The 21,492-nt window shown below is 39.7% G+C and overlaps 1 protein-coding gene across 1 annotated transcript in view; it reads right to left on the reverse strand.

Moving 5' to 3' along the window:
- Nucleotides 1-19,143, reverse strand: part of LOC118412679 (aminopeptidase N-like) — a 36,969-nt gene extending 17,826 nt beyond the window's left edge. The window contains exon 1 of the mRNA XM_035815693.1: nt 16,498-19,143. Within this exon, the coding sequence (XP_035671586.1) occupies nt 16,498-17,201 (704 nt within the window). The 5' untranslated portion in view covers nt 17,202-19,143. The remainder of the gene's footprint in view (nt 1-16,497) is intronic.
- Between the last annotated feature and the right edge of the window lie 2,349 nt (nt 19,144-21,492).

The following is a 21,492-nucleotide window of genomic DNA, read 5'->3' on the forward strand; positions in this document are numbered from 1 at the left end:
ATGAATTCATGTGCGCATATGTAGACGGCACTCCTATACCAAATTTCAGGTCATTTGGTTGTAAAATGGGGGTATAGGAGCCAAAAATGTCATTTCTGGGGCAAAAAATGGCAAAAAATGCCAAAATTAAGCATTTTGCTGTACCGTATGCCAAAATTGTTTTTGGAATTTTGTGGGCATATGATCAAGGCACCTCTGTACCAAATTTTAGGTCATTCGGCTGTAACAGCAGGGGACAGGGGGGCAAAATGTACATAAAAATTGCAAAAAACATAAATAAAATCATTTTAAAGGAAGATATGAAAAAAAATGAGAAACAGCACCTGGGTATTGACCCACTCTACCCTTGTACCAAATTTCAAGTAATTCGGTCCAGGAACGACGGAGTTGAATCGATTTGAAGATTTGACAGGAGAAAGAAACATTACGAATACGAGACCTGGAGGATAGGTGTTTCTACTTTGTTCGGGGGTTTCTTTTCGGAGGTCAGTGGTGATACTCTGGTATTGAGAGTGTTTTATTGGGCTCAAACTCTGGCAGTTTAAAGTTACTTACAATTTGAATGTACAAAGTTTACGTCAAAAAAGAACAACAACAACACTAGAAGTACCTACATTTGTTCGGGGAAAAATACATGCATTCTCGCCACTGTCAAACTTACGTATCAAAACTAAACGCAAGCCGTCCAATTTTCCCTGTCCAAATCTGCCGAAAATGATTGATAGTGCCATGCGGAATGTTGGTAAATTCATCGACACTAACGTTCAATGCACGCGTACCGTCCGCTACCGCTCAAATGACCCTGTCTGAACTCCAAATCCTCGCAAACTACAATTTCAAACCCGGCAAAGGGGACCATATGGCCACTGTAAGGCTGTAATATGCATCTGTTTGTGTATATACGGGATTGCAAGGCCCCGCTTATGAATATTAACTAGCATTCGCCTTTCTCGTCGCTGATTGGCTGGCGTCCATAAAGTAATTATCTCTCGCTCCCCCCAGACCGCTGGCACCTGGCACGTGTGGGCTCTGGGGTCACTGGAGTTCACGGCAGGAAGCCGAAAGAAAACCAATTTCCCCTCAGAAAAGCGCTGAAATTAAGCATTTTAAAGTAGTTTATGCCCAAAATTTTACTTGGATCATTTTACCAACTATCTAATGCCTATCTACACCAAATTTAAGGTCATTCCATTGTAATTCAAGGGAACAGGGGGCCACAATATACCGTTTTGGTCAAAACATGACCTTTAAACTTCAATAAAATCATTTTAGAGGCAGATATGAAAAAAATGAGAAAACAGCACCTCGGTATTGACCCACTCTACCCTTGTGCCAAATTTCAGGTCATTCGGTCACGGAACGACGGAGATGAATCGCTTTGAAGATTTGACAGGAGAAAGAAAGAAAGAAAGAAAGAAAGAAACATTACGAATACAATATATTTCACCATACCATATATGGTATGGCTGAAATATAAATATTCGTATTCGGCAAAGTTGATAACCAACATCTTGGATTACGGATTGAAACTGAAAGATGTAACCACATTTCTCTTCATCTGAAGTAAATCATCAATGCGAGATAAACCATGAAGCATCTATAATGAAGCCACTTCACATCGTGGTAGGTATATGATTTATTTTTAGTTTAAGGTAGATATTACGGAATTTCTTCCACCTTAGACATATTACAAGAAATGTATGTTCCTCGTGCATTTTGTTGACCGGACATTAGCTAAATCTACATCCTCCTACATTCTAATTAGTACAGAAAATCCGGGAGAAGCCGATTTACTTTCTACCCAAAACGTCACGCCACGTAACGATATGACAATATATGAGTTTTCTAAACATGTGTTAATGAAAACAGTTCCCTTTTGTCAATGACTGATATGATCATTTTCATTGCAACATTAGGTGGGTGACCCAATGGACACATCCTAAAAGGTTTTGATCATTGGCAACGTTGTGACATACACATCACACTGGTGCCAGAGCCCCATTCCCCTGCGCGCAACATGTAATCCAGATGTACTATGTCATCAACCCAGCCGCCAATGCACATTTCCATATTCCCCAACGTTATTTCCCTGTACCTGCAAGACTTGCACTTTGGCAGAATCGATTCGGCATGCTGCCATTCGATCATTTGTTTTTGACATGCTGCACTTGGCAGACGGAAATACCTCGCGGCCCTACCATACGTAGTGACAATGATGTTGACTCTGACAATGATTTCGAGGCTAGATATTTCTGATCACAATGATTAAAGATAGCAAACCTGTTACATACCGATCAGCCAATGCAAATGATTAAGTTGACCTGTTTTTCAAAAACTTTATTTAGATAAATTGGGTCAAAGTGATCTTACATATGATGGGCAATTCCTTGCTTGATATTTTCAATAACTATCAGTTGAATTGTAGTTTACTAAAAGTTGATGTCGGTGTTATCCATGGTTTAACTCTCTATATTTGTGTCCGAGCTAAACAGAATGCTGCCTTAAGTATGGGGCTTTGGCCTTGTTGCATCTTCACAAAAAGCCAGGATCTTCTATAATCTACGTAAATCTCATTGGATGGTCTATTTTCTGGAGCGATAGCGTAAATAGATTATCATTGATTTTTGTGATGTGTCCTGAAAATTTTCAAAAGAATGATTGATTGATTAGTACATGAACACACACGTACACAGTTGGATATAGTCTAATGAGATAGCATGTTTCATTGTACAGAGGGCTTTAGATAACATTCAGTATTACGTTTCATTAGAGCTCGAGTAAATCCGTTGACGTTAATCCATCTAAATCTCCTGGTCCTGCATTGAACCCGTGCCTTTTGGCCTTGTCAATGTAACAGCAAACCCTTCAAAGCACGTATTTCAGAAATATTCTCCTAATTAACTACACATAACTATCCTTCAAGATCATAAGATTAGGGCCAATTCAATGAACACCTATTCGAATATGATGGTTTTAGTATTTCAGCACATCATTCTCAGGCTTTTGATTAGAGCATTTAATGTCTCCCTTGAAACGTCGATGGATTTTTATTTTATTTTCTTATGATTTTAATCAGTGCTTATAACAAATGGATGAATAAAGTTTTAACTTCATTCATCCATTTGTTTTAAGCACTGAATTCCGTGTACAATAGCACATTAATATTTCAATGTAAAATATTTCATGTCAACCACCATTGAAGAAGGATATAGCTATAATGAGATACTGGTAAAATGCTAAACGCATATGCTTCATATGGTTCCAGCATTAGCATGCAAAAAATATAAGTACATTTAACTTTGTTGCAACACATCGACCATTGTCATTCAGGAACGGGGGCCGATACCAACTTCCTACAAATTTGACCCGTTACTTACGTCACATGTCAGGGTAAGCAATCGGGTCTTCAATGATCTTGTAGAAAAGCAGACTACATAGCAACCAAAAATGGGGCGAGTTCACCCTCCTTTTTGTTTTGTCAAAGTTGAATCCTCAAAGATTTTGCTCAGTACGTTAGATTTCCCTTGCGTTCCCATCATCTTAGATTCTCATACTTTTAACCTTGCAGCAGCAAAGGTTAAAACCTGTTTCAATACCAGCGGAAGATTGAGTAAAATAGCACACATAGTGTTGTCAGCCAATCGCTCAAGCTCAGCTAAGTCCACGTATCGTCAATGGTAGGTCAAAGGTGGTTTGAATCTTTGGTAGTTCCGTCTCGGGAGACTATCTGTGCGCCAAGGGTGCCTACAAGTCTGTAAAAGATTGTTTCGCAGAGATGAGTAGGGGCTGAAGATCACTCGCAATACCACCAGAGAAAGTGATCAAGAAAGATCAACTTTTGGAGAAAGAAATCAGGTGTGGTTGGATCTTAAACGTTTTCAGGGCGCTTTCTAAAGCACGGGACTCGCTACCGTTGGTCCCATGCGTGTCCGACAAAAACGCGGGTAAGTTATTATGATAAGCAATGTAGCATTGGCAAAAATAAATAGATATTGCAACTGCATTTTTAGCAACGTCAGTTCTGTACATATAATATCACTCCCATTTTAGCTATATTCACATTACCTCGTTAACATTACAGATTAACGCGATTGTATGATGGATGATACCGCTTTGGTTATTTCTAGTCTGATTAAGTAAGGATTTAAAGCTAATCAGACGACTAACCATACATATAAAAAATTATGAGAACCAGACAAGTTGGCCGAAGGCCTATTATACAATCCTGCTGTCGCTTTGGTAACAAGATTCCCCTGTGGTCATTTACGCTTGTTATGGATGTATCTGAAATCGAAGGACCACAAGAGTAATCTTACCAGACGACATCCACCAGAAATTCCCCCATCAACGTTCAATTAAGGCTCAATATAAACCCCGTTCACGTAGGCTACTTGCCTTTGGAAGTGATTTCCCCCGAGACAAGGCCTTATCGTTGAGATATTGCCAATTCAGTCTCTTTCCATTTTATTCATAAAGTTAAACGTATTCAGTCACAATGAATGGGATTTGACTCCCACTGTGAGTTTCATTCTTCTTTATTCTGTCTAATTTTAAGTGGTTATGATTAATCCCCTTGTAATGAAAACACAAATAGAGGCGATAAAGCATCTGGAGTTTGCGAATGCCAAAGTACGTTTGGAGCAATGAAGGAGAATTCCCGGCTCATTACTGTGAAAATTGCGCTGATCCATCTTGCCTGAAAGGAGATCCAACCCTGTATTCCCGGAATCTCACTCAGTGAGCATTTACTCCTGTGTAGCATTGCTCCCTGGAACCACAACCCTGGAACATTAGCTGCATGCTAACTACGCATGTGATAAAGACCCTTCCGTCCAGTGAGTGAAATTTCTTGATTTGAAGAACGCTTAATTTTTGTCATAACGACCTTTCTTTTTTTCATTGAGGTTATGATTCTTAGAAATTTAAGAAGATTGATTTAAATGCAATTCTAACATATAGCACATAAAGTACGTATCCCGTGCGTTTGAATATCATGAATATGGTGAAACACATTATTGATCTGAAAAAAAATCCCAGAAATAAAAGATTTAGTTTCCATTTAGTTGAAGACCTGTCAGTGTTCTTTACAGAGCTTGCAATGCTAAAAAAAAGTGAGATGGTTCATTTAAATATGTGTCAAATAGGACAATAATAATTTCAGTTAGAATCAGTTCGGAACCATTCTGTTTTTGTTACCATGCTACACATAGCAAACACATTAAGATCATGCTTTTAGATGTTCCACCTCTAGTCAGTGGTAAATCGTCTAGTATTATGATTGTCATAAGTAGGTACTTCAGCCAGGCAGTAGGCTGAAGGGTACATTTTCAGCAAACCCTCTCCTACATATAGACAGATTTATTGGGTCCATTTTGTGGGTTTGACATAAGTCGTCAAATCGGTCGCTTGTAGGTCTCAAGATTCATGAGAGTAACTGAGCTACTGGGAGGTCATAAATATCGCATCGAATAAAGGAAGGGGTTCTAAAGCTGTAATTCTAGCACAGAAAATATTCGGAGACCATTCGGAGTTACCCCAATTTTTGTCCTTGCAGTCATTGTGACAAAAAGGAACGTTACATGCAGTTTGTTATAACAGGTGGCACCGGACAAGTTTTGTATGTAACGTCCTTCGTCTCCGATGGGTGGCTGAAGGGCGATGTTGCAAATTCGCCCTTACAATGTCCCGGTTTTGATAAGCCCAAGATGTGTTAAAACCTGCAGTCAAAATCCTGTTCCAAATGGATTTTACTAGCACAGAACAACAAAGAGTGTACGACTCTTTACATATACCATAAAAGTTGGCATTGATATCAACACACTGTAATACAGTTATGCCGCAGTTTTCTTGTCATGTCTAAGACGCCAAGAAACATTGCCCAATCAAATGGTGTAAATCCACACGAGGTAAAAACAACCGATCCGGCCATACCTTGAACGATGCTGTACCCAATAATTGGTGCTTTTAGACAAATTTTAGTCAGCAGAAAATGTTCTAAAATTGCACTGCTATCCAATAAATTCTACCTCCATTTCATAGATAAATGCCTCTTGGCTTGGCACAAAATGTATCACTCAGATTTGAAAACATGAAGCTTTAAAGGTTTTCATACATTTTCTTAATGGCATTTGCGAGCAGTTTGAAGCTATTTGCACAGTTGACTGCAAGGAACCATTTTGAGGAACATTGATTCTAGATGGATAATCGGTGTGTTGAGTGTGCCGATATGGTGTTCCTTCAGGCAGCTAAACATGCACAGTAGCCTATTTTCGACCACCATTGCTTTCATGTCACCGAGTTGTTATTGATCTTGAACACAAGCTTTAAAAAAATGATAGTGAGATGGTAGCAAGATAGAGAGTTATACCATTTCGACAACCAAAGGTTATGCACAAGGAAACGTCGTTCTAGATAACCCTTAAAAAGAAAAAGATGGGATTAAGATAAGAAAATGTTTGCTCCTCTGCCATATACGTGGCATAGACACTAGCCTATCGTCCTCGGTGTAAACGAGACTTTATTGATGCGTACTTTAACTTCGTAAGTTTGGGTGTGGCTAAAATGTCCTACAACTGCACCGTTTCACTCAACAGGAATGAAACAGACTCATGTAGAAGCAATGTGTACTAGATCGGTAAGCATTAACTGTTAATAAAATGTTGCAGATAGGCTAAAGCGCCCTACGTTTCTGTTGGTGGGTAAGAAAATGTTCTACTTTCCTGTTATAAAGTTAAGCACTGTGCGGCAGCTCGGCCCCGTGTTGGGTTCACTTGTTGGTCCCAACCTTTTATCGTATTAGTTAAAGTGCTTCTCTTTAATCGTAGACAATGTTTCTCATGCTCTCGATTTACGCATGGACTGTCACTTCTCATGAAAGAAACGTCCAATGTAAAGCCTATTGCTGTCACAAATGAAAAATAAACAGGAATCTATTTAACTTGAACACGTGAATTGTTTTTATGTATATCCTCCATTAGTTTCTTGATGCGGTCATGGTGGATTCGATAGATATCGATTTTTTTAGGACTAACAGAAATCCGTTATGGTGTAATGGTTTTAGTATTGCAGACACGGTCCCCAAGCGAACACTTAAGATTCTGAGACAGAGGAATTTCTTCTGAGAACGTCGACTTATTACTCATTCTAGGCTCTTCGACGGATGTACATCAACAAGTCCTAGTGATCGATGTACCTTGTACGTGTTCAGGTAAATACACACAGGATATCAAGAGCTATGAACAAGATTTTTATATTTTACATATTCAGTTTATGAAAGTCATTGTTTTTGTAAATGACAAAGTTTAGATAAATAAGATAACTAGTTGAAATCTGATAAACCTAGGGAAATTGATTCACAATATTGTGGCATTTTAGGATCAGGAATTGAATTTACTGCATATACAAGTACATGAATCTGTATTCATGGAACGGTTCCGTTCATCCAAACAATCTGACTACGAATCCAACAGATCTTGCGTAAGATTGCAGTCCACTCTTGACTGAATTTCGTCCTTGAAAGCATGTCTGAATTTATATGCTACAAACTCAACACTTCTTAAAGAACACTTATTGGCCATTTTTATAACTGCCTACACTTTTAATGGCTTAGAACGTAACACCATATAACGTTTTGAAGTCACTTAGATTCAGACACTACTAGCCGGGCGCTGCAAATATTAGCTATTCATTAATTCTCTTCTCTGAAGCATTCCGCGCTTAGTGTTCTATCCACGTCTTTGCTTCAGTATAGTGACCTTGTCTGGTACGGTCCATGATATTCAAGTTTAACCTTTTAACACTGAGTCAGTAGCATAGACTAACATACGCTAAGAGTTTTTGTAAGGTTTGGATATAACGTCAAGCAAGAAGGGTCGATGTCCAATCTAGTTTTACATACAATTGCATACTATAAGGATAGAACAATACTTGTGATTGTCAAAGCCAAACGTATGTATTCCAATTGTTGATATTGATTTTGTATGCGTTTCAATTATTGCAAAATATTCTATGTACCAGTGGGACGTAATGAAAGGTATAATTGTATGATTTGATATCGTTTGGCACTTATATACGTATTTTCCATTAGAATGATATGATTCTATTCGTGTAGCCAAAGGCCTAAACCACATAAAAGAGTATTTACGCGTGTTTTCAAGATAAATGGCGTTGTCTAACTTTCCAGACAGTGATGTATGAAGTGATGTCGCCTTAAGGTAAACTGAGAGGTCACGTTTATATAAATGAAATATTTCCATATGGTTGAATCAAAATGTATGTATGAGACATTGCAGGAATCTGTAATTTTTAGATCGATCTATATGTAGAGACATATCCCTTTCCATGCAACTGTAACCTGCAAATGGCCACAAAATACACGCATTGGCAAGTAAAACAACAAATATGACAAACGCATATGAAATGCTTCCAATGTTTCAGTTATTTATCTCTGCCTTATTCATTTCTTTTGAAAATGAATAATGTCAACATCTTTTTTTTTCTCCCTTTCTCTCCAATTGTATACTGTAAATGGATTTAAGTTCGTGGGGTTTTAATTTCGCGGTAGCGGGGAAAAGGACTTTTCGCAGTGGTTTTAATTTCGCGGTAACACCATAGACTGCAGTCTAATACCATGATAGAAAAATGTTCGCGGTGAAGCGGTCACCTCGAAAACCGCGAACATTAATCCACCGCGAATATTTCTGCATTTACAGTAATTTTGGACATAGCAATTCGCTGCAATTCATTGTGTCTGCATTAGAATATTCCATGCTTAATCTATAGCTATATGTAGCTATAGGTTTTTTTGTTGGACCACCTTTGTTATAATTTAATTTGATTTCAACAATCGTCTCTTATCGGACATGTGTAATTAGCCTAGGCCTTCAGTCGTCTCTAGGTCTACAGGATGTTTCTCCATTGCTAAAGGCTGCCAATAGGGCGTTCACTGCTTTTTCATAGACCATCAGTGATTCCTTCATAACCACTTCCGAGCTATAAAAGTACCTATTACAACTTGCAGGTAACATCATATTATCACTCACGAGGCAATTTAGAACGTATCATCGGATCCTCATACAAAATTATTGCCCATTCTCTGCGCGTAAAGTCAATCCGCACACAACAGAAAACGTGAGTCAGGAGAAAGTCACAAGCTTCGTCTGGTTATTCAAGCACTGGTATTTACTAGTGTTGTACCAAGCGCAACATGGTTCCTAGCATTTGCTGGCATCTTTGTAAATAACAATTAACCGTTCTGTCGATTATAAATCAATGTATCTTACACATATTTAGCAGTGACCAGTGTTAAACATTCCAGTTTTGGGCCGTGTCAAATATTTCAATAAAACTATACACTCATAACATATATTTATAATTAAATTGTCAAAATCTTACTATATAAATATGCATAGATTCGATTATACAAATTTACTTCTTGAGTTTGAATTAAACTTCATTTCAGTCTTGTTGCTTTTGTGTGTGTGAGCTATCAGTGGCAAGGGTTTCTCTGAACAAGAAGTCATATGGCTAAGCGTTAGGAAATGTCCTAGACAATGGTACTGCACATATGTCTGGTAGGGGAGTCGACCATTAATTGATAATGAGGAAACTGTACCAGCTGTCTCTACACTTAATGTTAGTTGAGGAATGAATACTGAATGACATAAACGACGAAAAAGCACCAGGCTTTACGGTAAATCGACGGGATGGCGAACCAGGTAACATAATAACACATCGGTGCCATCGAAATAGGTGACGTGACAAATGATTATCATCAACACAGAGAAAAAAATACAAACCCCTTTGCAACTTTCAAATTATCACTTAAATGAGCCAAGCTTCACGAAAGAGGACAACCGGACGCTCACATAAACTCTCTGGTTATAAATAGGTGTTAGAGTAATTAGACAAACGCTTCAATAACAACGCAACTCAGTCCAGTATCTGTCTCCAGAACAGAAACCAACTAATCATCCCACCTCCATTTGTCTTTGTTAGTTACATTTTTCTCTACTCCAATCCAATAACTTTTGATGATCTACCACAAGCGCACCAGGATCTATCTGGGATATTGCAAAAAACTTAACGAGTTTGGTTTTATGGAAAGGCAAACAGCTTTTCACGCAGGCTTGGAGATTGCCATCAGCCTGCTAACGTAGGAGATGAATGACCAAAAGGACATCTCGTTTTGATCAGCTTCACGGTCCTGGCTCCAGCCAATAAACAGTCCCAAAGTCCAAGGTTACAAGTAGTAATGACTGATACAGGGCTGTCCCATCTGTTTTCACCGCGGGAGGTGCGATAAATTTTAATTTTACGTTTAATAGGATAAACATTGGAACGGTAAAAGTAGAAGCGTGAAAGAATTGAGATACGAATGTTATAAAAGATAATGATTATCTACAAGGACAATCGAATGTATATCGTAATTATTTATTATAGCCCAATAATTTTAACGGCTGAAATGGCTAAATAATATTTGTAAAAAAAGTTGAAAGGAGTAACAATAATATAATAGTTCCAATAAAGTTATAGAGTATCTTACCAATAACATTAACACTTACGAGATTCTGTTGAACAATGGTTCGCGTTTGAAACTGAGAAATATTTCAGTTTGATATCAACAATTGCAGTACAGCTGCAATACGATCCTGAAGGTGTCCCACAGTCATTGTATGGTTTTATGGGCTCTGCGGTAACGTTATTACCCTTACGTTAATTCAAATTCATTACATCTTTGGTATGAGTGGTAAAATATAATATATATTTGGCAGGGGACCAATATTTCTGGTTAGCAAACATAAAAAAATGATTTATTGATATATATATAAGGTTACTTGTTTTAAAAGGCAACGCTGTGTCTTTGCCATTTTTTTTACCTTCCTTCTAGAAACAAATTGAAAAATGGATTGTCCTAGTCTCGTCTAGACCTACACAATTATAATGATGAATGACGGGATAAGTGATCCAATCTGTCCCCTACCCGACGTCTTTTGGGAAGAAAATCGTAATCAAAACATGTCTGCTTCAATTACTGCAAATTTCTAGGGAACAGGTTATCCTACTGTCATGTCTAATTCAATACTAGATTATTGTACATATGGTACCTGGACGGTATGATTTTACAAGCAAACAAACGACCTTTCATCCTTCTACGCCAAATGAATAAGTATGTCCATATGTGACATATGCGACTTGGGCTATAACTTTGGCATGTGCATTAATTGTCATTACCTGTATAAGGTTGAATCAGAGGCCAACTATGACTAATTATGAGGGTATTGGACACATAAATTTGTAATTAGACGCTCCCTCCCTCATGTGCGTAACGTTATGGCAGGTTAGCGTAGCAGGTTCCTTATGTTTTGCTCTTTATGTTGGTTGATTGTATTTTATAGCTGATTAGACTAATTACCAAACCATAATCAAAATGAGCATGAAATTCATCCACTAATATCAAAGAGAATCAGCTTGCATTTAACGACATTTTAATAAAATTGAAAATGGTCAAAGTCATGTCAACAGAAAAATATAGACAAAAATTTATTATAGACCCAGCATTCAATTTTCTCACACAAATTTATTTTCAAAGCAAATCGTATCCTGAACAGACGAAAATCACCATTTCTTGGCTCATCCTCTTTATACGTATAAAACGTTTACAACCATTAGATGTACCCTTTTGGGCACAAAATCATGTAAACTAGACATGTACAGTGCAGGGTCGAAGAGTGAACAATGACGTCGGCTGGCAGTCCCTAGAGAAATAAAGAACAGACAACTGGAGAACACCAGCCCAACTTAAGTAGTCACAAAAGTCATATAAGACGTTTTTGTGCCACCAGGAGCATTCACTATCAGTACACTGTGTGGGAAGCGAGATGGAATGTCTCTGAATATTATCAAATGGATTGTAGATGGGGTTAAAGTTCGTAAATGCAAAGAAGAATGCCCCCAATTGACATTGAATATGATTATCCAGAGATCATTCGTTTTCTTGTGTTTAAATACCCGGGAGTGGTGTCCTTGCGAAGCCACCGAGTCTCCTGACGGCAATACTACAAAGCCTCATTAACCGGCTTCTCCTTTCGCTTAGAATTTGAACACTTTAATGCAAGTGCACTTATCGTTAACCCCTAATACTTGATGCCCTTGTATATCATTTCAAGTTTAATTGAGGTGAATTTCAAAGCAAGGCCCTTTTATGAATATCCTCCAGGCGACATGAGCTGAATATCAACGCCTTTACAAAGATGTTACAAACTGTATATATGCTGTTGATAGCGCTACAATTCTGTCACCTGAGACATGTCAACTGTTATTCGGCACTGTATAAAGGCAATGGAAAAGGGGTTGGATCGACTGAAGCCCTACTGCTACATAAAATTCCCTGTCGACTACCAGAATATGTCACCGGTAGCTTTAATAGAAAATCATCGAAAATTCGCGTTAAGAACTTAAGATCGTATATCAGACCAGACCCAGACAATATAATTCAAACGCTGGTAGACTGCAAATATATTTGTATGTTGTAAATGTATGCTAAAATCTTAATCCACACGTAACGACAATACGTATGCATTTACCATAACTGTGTTTCCACAGAAATGAAGTCCTATCTACCATAACGTAGTTTATTCAGTGTAAAAGATATGTTCAGACTTATGATTCAAATAAAGTAAGCGGTTTATGAAAGGTAACAACTGCACGTAAACAAAGATTGTAATGTATTCACGTCTGGAAGCAAGATGATTTTGTTATATTGTATTCCATTTCTGATTTACGCTGTCATATTGGCACTCTACCTCAATTTTGCCATGTTGAATAAAAAGACCAATCTGCTAGAAGTAGCAGTTTTAACATAAAAGAAGATTGAGTTTCTTTTCTAGCAATTAAAGAAGTTCAATGGTATGGCCTGCAGCGACATTGACTAATGTTATAGTATCAAAAAATCAAATTATATTGTGAAATACCTCTTTGCACAGATTGCAAAGGTTTCCTTATTGACCTACAACTACTTCTTGTGGCCATCTTATAAAACGTATGGGCCAGCGTTTTTCTAGGTTTGTTTCAAACAAGTTTTAATCATTTGAGCAACAATCACCTTAGTCACAATGACAAGGCAGTATCCACAATGATGTCAGATTGTGAAGAAATGACTGTTCCGGCTGATGTTGTATTTTAAAAGTGCTGCAATGCGGCATCTGATAAAAGTAGTTCTGTAAACTGCCCTTATCTAATCGTACTGATTAAACTGATGGCATCAAATACAACATTTTCAATGTCGTTTGATCGTTGTGTTCCGTTCCGTACTGTGCAAATTTGTCTTCTTCTGTCTTATATGGGCACAATTAAGACCTGCAGATCATCACCGACAACTTAATTTTGCATCATCTTTGCATCATTGAATGGCGTTGCCGCGAAAATATATTGAAACTATAGAATCATCTATTTCAGCAAGTGTTTCTCGCGTGTATCAGTAATTATGATTACATACATAGTCATTTGTTTAGCGGCCCTGGCTCAGAGTTCCATTGGCATAATATTTACATATAAAAACTGTACAAAATGCATGTCTTTTCTGTCACGACTAGTTGAATAGCTAAACTGGACCGTAATCACTCTTTCCTTTAACCATACAGTTCCTGAAAGTCTTCATTTACCTCTAAGTAAAGTAGACACGAATCACTGCGCAGCTGCAATAAAAACTATATGTCGGCGCGATGCATGAAACTGCGGCGCGTCACAGACAACTGCGCAGCAGAGGTCACTGCGTTGACATTGAGCTTGCTCTGGATCCCGATTAGTAACGATCACCTTCTCTCGTGGCTCCGAATGCCAATAACAAATCCAATCACCAGGGAAGCGTACCGACGGAAAGGCAATTTCGGCTCAAAATCGGATGAAGTACTCCAAACTACGGAATCATCTAAAACGCGTTAGGAATAGCTTACAGCCACCTGTTACTGACGCCATCTTGCCACTGTCTTTGAACTTTGCCGCCAAGTGGTTGCAGTTTGACTTGATCGGACCTGGTATTACAGCCAAATCGAAATCGCAGCCAGACATGATCTTACAAACGGCGCTCACCTGTTGGTTATTATCAGTGAGAACTGATTTGTAGGAACAATAAAACTGTGGGCATAGAAAGATAACATAACCGTAAATTGGTCATCACATGTGAGAAATAAACATTCTTTGTGCATTCATACAAAAATGTACTGGTCAGGGGAAGGCCTGTACATCCCCCACTACTGCCCAGTCAACAAGTCCCAATTTTTTTTTGATTCAATGACAGCATCAATTTTTTTAGCTCTAGTAGACTATATCCAGAAGCTCAAAGTCGACACAACATGCCAATAAGATATGAGATATATCATATCTATGGCAGAACTTTATGATAAGATGGCGCTGTATATCTAGTGTGCAGTGAACATATGGACCGATATACGATAAGCCTTGTGGTCATTAATCCAACCATGATGCCACCAGTGGGTATATAAACCTGGAGTGAACCATAACGGACATCAAACTGACCACAACGACATAATTGTCAAACTGACCACAACGACATAATTATGTCCGTGTGGGAGGAATTATTTTGATGTGGTTTGAAGCAGTGGGTCGGTAAAAAGGAACCAGGTAGACGGTGCGTCCTTGCGAAATGCTCTCAGCAACACTTTCCTTACTCCACCTATGTGTAAGTGTGGGCGGCCAACATGGCTTTTTGCACTCTACCAAGGTGTAAATGTGTATCTGACTTCTTCTGGAGACGCAAAAGGCGATTGAAGGCTCAATACCGTGCCCAACACACATTGGATTAAGAAGCCACTGACCATCAAGAAGCCTAAATGGCCTTTACCTGAACCCTCTATTTCACCGTACTGCACCAAGGTAATAATTGTCTGCTCCCTCTGAACCACCGGTTGCAGAAGGAAGCTCATCTAAACACCGGACTAATGATAGGTAATAATATTTACTAATGGCCCCGTCTGTAATGTATTGGATAATTAGCATTTGAAAGATTGCTTGAAATCAACTGGGAAATCAAGGTAAGGTACTGAACCTGGAGTCCGTTGATAAGATTCATCAAGATCTACAATGGAAATAGCATCTTATTTGTAATGGATGGGTTATGTTTAAGTAGATTGCTTTGGGCGTCAAAACCAAAATGATACAGGCATATGAAATATTACTGTATGGTTATATATTTCATTATTTTATAAGCCACAAGGGCAGACAAATTAGGAAGAAACAAATGAAGAAGAACGACATGATACATGTGCATTTTGTTGTAACGATATTTGACTCCGTTGACTTAATGATTCTTGGTCGGATAATATATCAGGCCCCCATTGTACTAGTCAATGGCGGTTGGAGCTAACTTGGATTTGTGTAACACTACACTTCATAATTAGAATTTTGTAAAAACTAGTGTTATGACGGAATGGACAACAAAACACACAAAGTGTCAAACGATTTGTTTTACATGTATTTATATCTGTGAAATTAGTTCAACACTTTGTCAAATAACTCGGCCGCATCGCAGTGAGGTTGCAGTCATGGCCGGTTATAAAGGGCCGGCATAGTTTTTGTTTTATAAGATCTAACCAAAATTAAGCTAATTTGAGATACACTCATCAAGATGCACACACAGAAAGGCGGGTCCTACCGCACAAAAGAGATGCGACAAGGCGGTCCGTTTAGTAAACTGCTTGCTTGTAACCTTTGATGAGTTTTCTGTATGCCGTTGCAGACCTGCGCTAATTGCGTTGCATGATCCCTGTTTAGAGGACTTGGCGTATCTGGGGTGATTTGGTTATAGAGGACTAGTTGGGGCACGTCTGCTACACAGTTGCGTGACACAGTTATCACTCGGCCCTTCCCTTAATAATGAGATACCTCGTTAACTTCGCTCGTCATGGTTGCGTTTTCATCGACTGTGGCCGGATTATTGCCCTGCTTCTGTACAAGATAATGAGGAAAGCTAAGGGTTTGTGTGCTGCATATGGGGTGTATACATGAGTCTCAAGTTCCTTCTGTAGAAAAGGATCGAATCACTCTAGCAGTTTTTGTTTCTTGTTTCTTTAATATGTTTGTTCGTTAATATGATGATTAAAGAAAAATGAAAGAATGTTTTTAGAAAGTGCTAAAACTGGCAACATTTTATCATAACTTTGCTGTTTATACAGATTCAGAAACCAATAAAGACAAATCTGTCGTGATAGCGGATGTATGCATACTAAGATAATTATGCATTGTGCATACTTTTTGATAGAATGTATGTCACTGTATGGTGCTGGCTAATCCACTTAACGCCATCTTAAATTGATTTCTGTCCCTATCTACAGATGTTATCAAAGTGTTCACATCATGGATACATTCCTTTAAAGTCTCGCTCCCTACACGTAGTACACACACACATACACATGCATACACACATACACACAATTATCATAACAAGTAGTTGATTATATGACGTTGCCTTAATCATCTCACCTGTCTCTGCCCCTTCTAGCCCGATGCATTGCTGTATACAACCCCGGTGGCTCGGCGGTCACTCTGCCCGTAAATGTTGTAATGTTAGCTCTATAAATACTTCCAACCCGGAGTTTGTCTGCTACACTGATGATGTAACGAGTTCTGCGGTCGGAAACCTGAAACGTGTCGGCAACAGGCTGGATTTTACCCGTCGATAGATCTATCACAGACACCAGGTTATCGGAAATGCGAACATCCTGGATGTCGAGAATGATGTACTCCGTGGGATGATAACAACGAAGGTTGATGACCAGAGAACCACTGTAGACATGTTTTGTTACATCCAACCTAAGAGTTAATCTGTATTCATAAGGTTGAAGATCGTTTGGAATCCGCTGCTGTTCCCAAGGATACTCCTTTGGGATCTCGGGCGTTGCGTCTGTAAAGGGTCGAGATGGGTCTCCCGGCTTTGGCTTTAACACGCTCGGCGGCTTGTACGACTTTATAGGAAGCACAATAAAGTATACAACTCCTCCGAAGGCGCCTAGAATGACAAATATTATGCAGAAGACTTGCCATCTTTTGATGGAGTAGGGTTCCTCCGGGATGGCGACCATTTGCCCGTCCTCGTCGAGTTGGTTGACGGGGTCGATCCTGGGAGGTGCCTGCCGCGCTACCGATGGGAGACCGTCGATAGCGATTTCACAAATCCCGTCCCCCATAGTTTGTCGCCACGAAACAGCCAGGATTGGACGTACCTACTGACAGATCATACCCCAAAATCAACAGCCATCGGCTGAAGAGTACAACGTATCCATCCATTATGGGACGCCGTCCATTGCTTAACAAGCGTGACCAGAATAGTTAGGATCCGTAAGATCTGTATAGGTAGATTCCTACTGCACAATGAACTGGTAATTGCGGAGCCAATTGGATCGTCTCGACACGTAGTCCCTCCGAACGACCCGGACCAGCATCCAACCATCTTTTATCTTTCTTGCAAATACATCAGAGCGTCAGTGTGCTTTCTGGAAAACTAAGGACTTCTGACGCCTCGCAGTTGACGCTTGGTCGCGTGGGAAACACACCACCGACTCAGATGGCTACACCCCAAACATTTTGAGCAGGATCGCCCACCTTGTCTGTCTCTCTCCCCTCTCACACCAGCAAATAAATTGAAACGACATCAACGACGGAATCTCCCCATGAAGCTTCGACGTTCGAAATCCTCGTCTTAAAGTGCAGGAGTATATGAAAGGCCGCGTTACGCCGTTTAGGTGGAGACCACCTTATGCCAAGACCGTTAATCGAACCTGAACTGCAGCTGCCTGGCCATCAGGTGAGGATTTACGCAAACGGAGATCATCGTCGGGCGTGCTGACGAGATTGCCAGATGAACGCCTGATGGCTCACATGAGGAGGTAAGGAATCCTGGGACGGCGCCTGCATAGAACACGCTCCAACACACTTAATTATCCCATGTCCACTGATTCGGATCAAGTGACAGATTCTGCTAAGCAATCTGAGATGTTTTGCCCCCGGCTAAGTAAAAAGATTTGTTTCAGTAGTTACTAGCGAAATCCATTCCGGAGGAATATAGCCGAGATCTGTGCGCAAGCCACGCTATCACAAACGCTGCTTCGTCGCCAACGGCTGTGATGTGAGAAAAATTGCGCACATGCGCAATATGCGAGTCTCTAACAATCGACTGCAGACTTTGAACGCTGGCAGTGCCCCACATATCATCTCAGCTTTTATTGTGATGAATTACAAGGGGATGCTAAAACTTGCAGCGGTAATATATCTGACCAGCATTTATTTTCGCATTAGGTAGCCATTTCTGCATAGACCGCATTCCCACCTATGTACGTGCCATCCTTCCCTGGAGCGTCAAGATCGGGTTTCCTTGCTTTTTCATATGCTAACCGTCTTTTGCGTACACCAGTATAGTGGGAATATGGATTAAAACAATCATACCCATCTATCAATCTAGGCTCGCGCTAAGCGAAACAACATCATTCTAATGTTTTCCTTAGAAAATTGCATCGTTAACATGACAAGCAGATATTGTTTAGTTCCAATGCATTGGTTTTGCAGACTTGTCGTCTTTGCCAATATTAATCTTGTAATGATATGAGAGTAGTATTTGATGTAACGACTGTGTATACCTATGTTGCTCTCGTTAGTCTACGACAACCATGATTAGTGTTTCGAAGAGTAGTAATGTAAGTTTTGTAATACAATCAAGCTCTAATCATTCCTCCCCCACCAAATAGGAATGGACGTTTAAGAAAAAGGAAATCTCGTTACGTGGTTAATGCAGTGTGAACCATTAAGGCTCATCACGAATGCTTGAGCTCCTGGTAAGCTAATTAGCAGTGAGTGCCAATTGGTCGCTGTATTGCAGTAGGATTCGGTTGCAAATGTCTATACGCATATATTTAGTCTAGCCTGATACAAACAAAACCAAAAGTTGTCAGTATTGAGTTCCTTTTCGAGTTGATACTTTTTTTTTCCTTTCTACGACTTAGGCATGTGGTCTACACTGTAATGATAATTAGCAGATAGGCTAAGTGGCAGCAGCAATGTTCTGGAACTACGACTTTATTGTTATCCCAGTTACTAGAAAAGAATCAGCTGCGTTCTGCCACCTATTATAGCAATAACGGGTACCAAAATGTTACATTGTTGTACACTTTCAAAAATTAGAAAATGTGTGCGTACATATATCTATATCCATGTGTGTGTGTGTGTGTGTGTGTGTTTTTGTTGCTGTGCGCGTGTGCTTGTGCTTGAGCGTATGTGTATGTGTGGTGTGGTGTCTGCATGGACTGCCAAAGATGGCTGCGTGTGCGCAAGCTTCTACCTTTAAATGAAAGTAAGAAATGTACCTAGTAGTGCAGTAGTATATGATATGATGCACCATTAAGCCATAGGACCATGTAGTTTCTCGGGCCTGTAATACAACTCAGAGTATTTTCAGGAATTTGAACCCCGGGGAGCTACTTGGCGCTAAGTAAAGCTCGCTCCATTTACATCTAAGTCCATTCTACGTGAGACGAATTACAATACAGCTCTTGCATCCAGTCTGACTCTGTCTTCTAAATACTCGCCGGAGCCGGAAATGTAGTTTTCTTTACTCTAACCTAACGATTAGCTACGCCTAAATTAGCGAACCTTTCACCCGAGTAAAACAGGCGGGTAACATTCTCATGCGGGTGGAATAAGCGCAATTCCATCCCTAGGTGAAACCCTGGGTGGTGACTGGACCGGCCTGGTGACACTCTAGGCGCCGCAATCTCCGACGACAAATCTGATCCAAGACGGCAGCATCAACCTCTACCCACAGACGTGACGCCCATACGTATCAAACAGCTATTTCCCGCACGTTCCCTTCAATCAGGGATCCCTAATTGAATTCTGAAAGTTGGGGAATAAGCCGTGGTAAAAAAAAACAACGATTTGATGCAATTTTGGGGACATCGCGATATCACCAAGATTGGTATTTGATGTTAGAGCTAGATTCTTCAATTTCTATTAAGAGGAATAACCTTGATGAAATATATTTTAGAGAGATCCAGGGGTATCAAACCTAATTAGAGCGACTGGGAGGGGAGGGTACGCAAGTACCGATTGATTGATTGCCACGAGACCTTCCAAGATCCTTCTGGAGGTCGTGCTAAAGTATTCTCTTTAGAACACTTGAAAAAGTCTCTGCATAAAAGCTTTAAAGGGCCTCTGTGTGCCTCTGTGTGCGAAGAGAGTTTTGGGTGATCATTCTAATGCGTGTTTTGGAGTCACTTATTTTCTAACAGAATAAATGGATTTCAATGCGATTGTTTAAAAGAAGATATCAATGATTCAAATGTTACGTATCGATACATGGTTAGGATATCCAACAAAAGTACGGTGGTATAGGATATAGCTTATCCTGTCAACAAGTGGAATTTTAGTGCCCATAAAGGCAGCTTTTATAGTTGTCTATTTTATAACTGACTATCAATGATATAATCAACTAAATGCATTTTATGTCATATCCAGAATTGCCGTGATGTTAATTCACTATCTTATCGCATTTCTGACAGGGCCTTAGGGAATTAAATTCAACAAAATGTGTAATACCCACGGACCAGTCTGCAGCTGGTAACACAGAGGGGCAGGAGCTGACTGGAAATCTGTTGAGCGGGCAACTAGTCAAAACAGAAGGACGACTTTGACGGCTAGTTGTGATGTCATATTTCAATACGTTTTACTGTGTTTGCTTGGTAAGAGAGGCCATAGACCGACAGGTCAATGGAAACCATGAATCAAATTATGAAATACACAAAATCAATCTAAAATTCTTTATCCTTGAAAGTCTCCATAAAAGTTGGATGATAACGTTTTTGCCGATGATGATCTGATTCACCAGAACCATTGACTTCCCATTCTGTCTAAAATCTCGTCACGCTCAAAGTCATTATGAAAACTCCTGGCCTTTTATCATAGAACATGTCGATATGTCCGCTTACATTAGACGCAGTCAGGCAAATAACATTCAATATCAAAACTCACGGCATGGGCAGATGGACGAGAGAGGGAGGCTAAATGAATTGGCAAGAACCCAGAATCCAAAAGCGGTGCCACATGTGTTCTGTACTTTGTCAAGGCGTGTCTGTATGGCGACTTGCCCAGTATCACTTCGTACAATTGAGAAAACGACTACACTACCCCTCCCACATATACACTGTATAATATAAGCCGGAGTAATTGTTATCTATGGGTCATGTACAAGGTGACTGATGGCAGGTGGAGCAGATTTGTAGACATCACGGCTGATGGAAAATTGGCCAGCTCAAATTCTGCACGCGTGTGAGTCACCAGAGGCAGCCTGGGTTTGAATCGTGAACATCGGACGGTAAAAGCTGGAGTCGTAATCTTGTTAGAAGTAAAGAATCTCAGGAGACAATCTCAGCATCACGTCTCATACATAATGTACTCCTCCTCACTCGCTGATCAAAAGGACCATTTGCG

The sequence above is a fragment of the Branchiostoma floridae genome, chromosome 3 (assembly GCF_000003815.2).
Source record: "Branchiostoma floridae strain S238N-H82 chromosome 3, Bfl_VNyyK, whole genome shotgun sequence".
NCBI lineage: Eukaryota > Metazoa > Chordata > Leptocardii > Amphioxiformes > Branchiostomatidae > Branchiostoma > Branchiostoma floridae.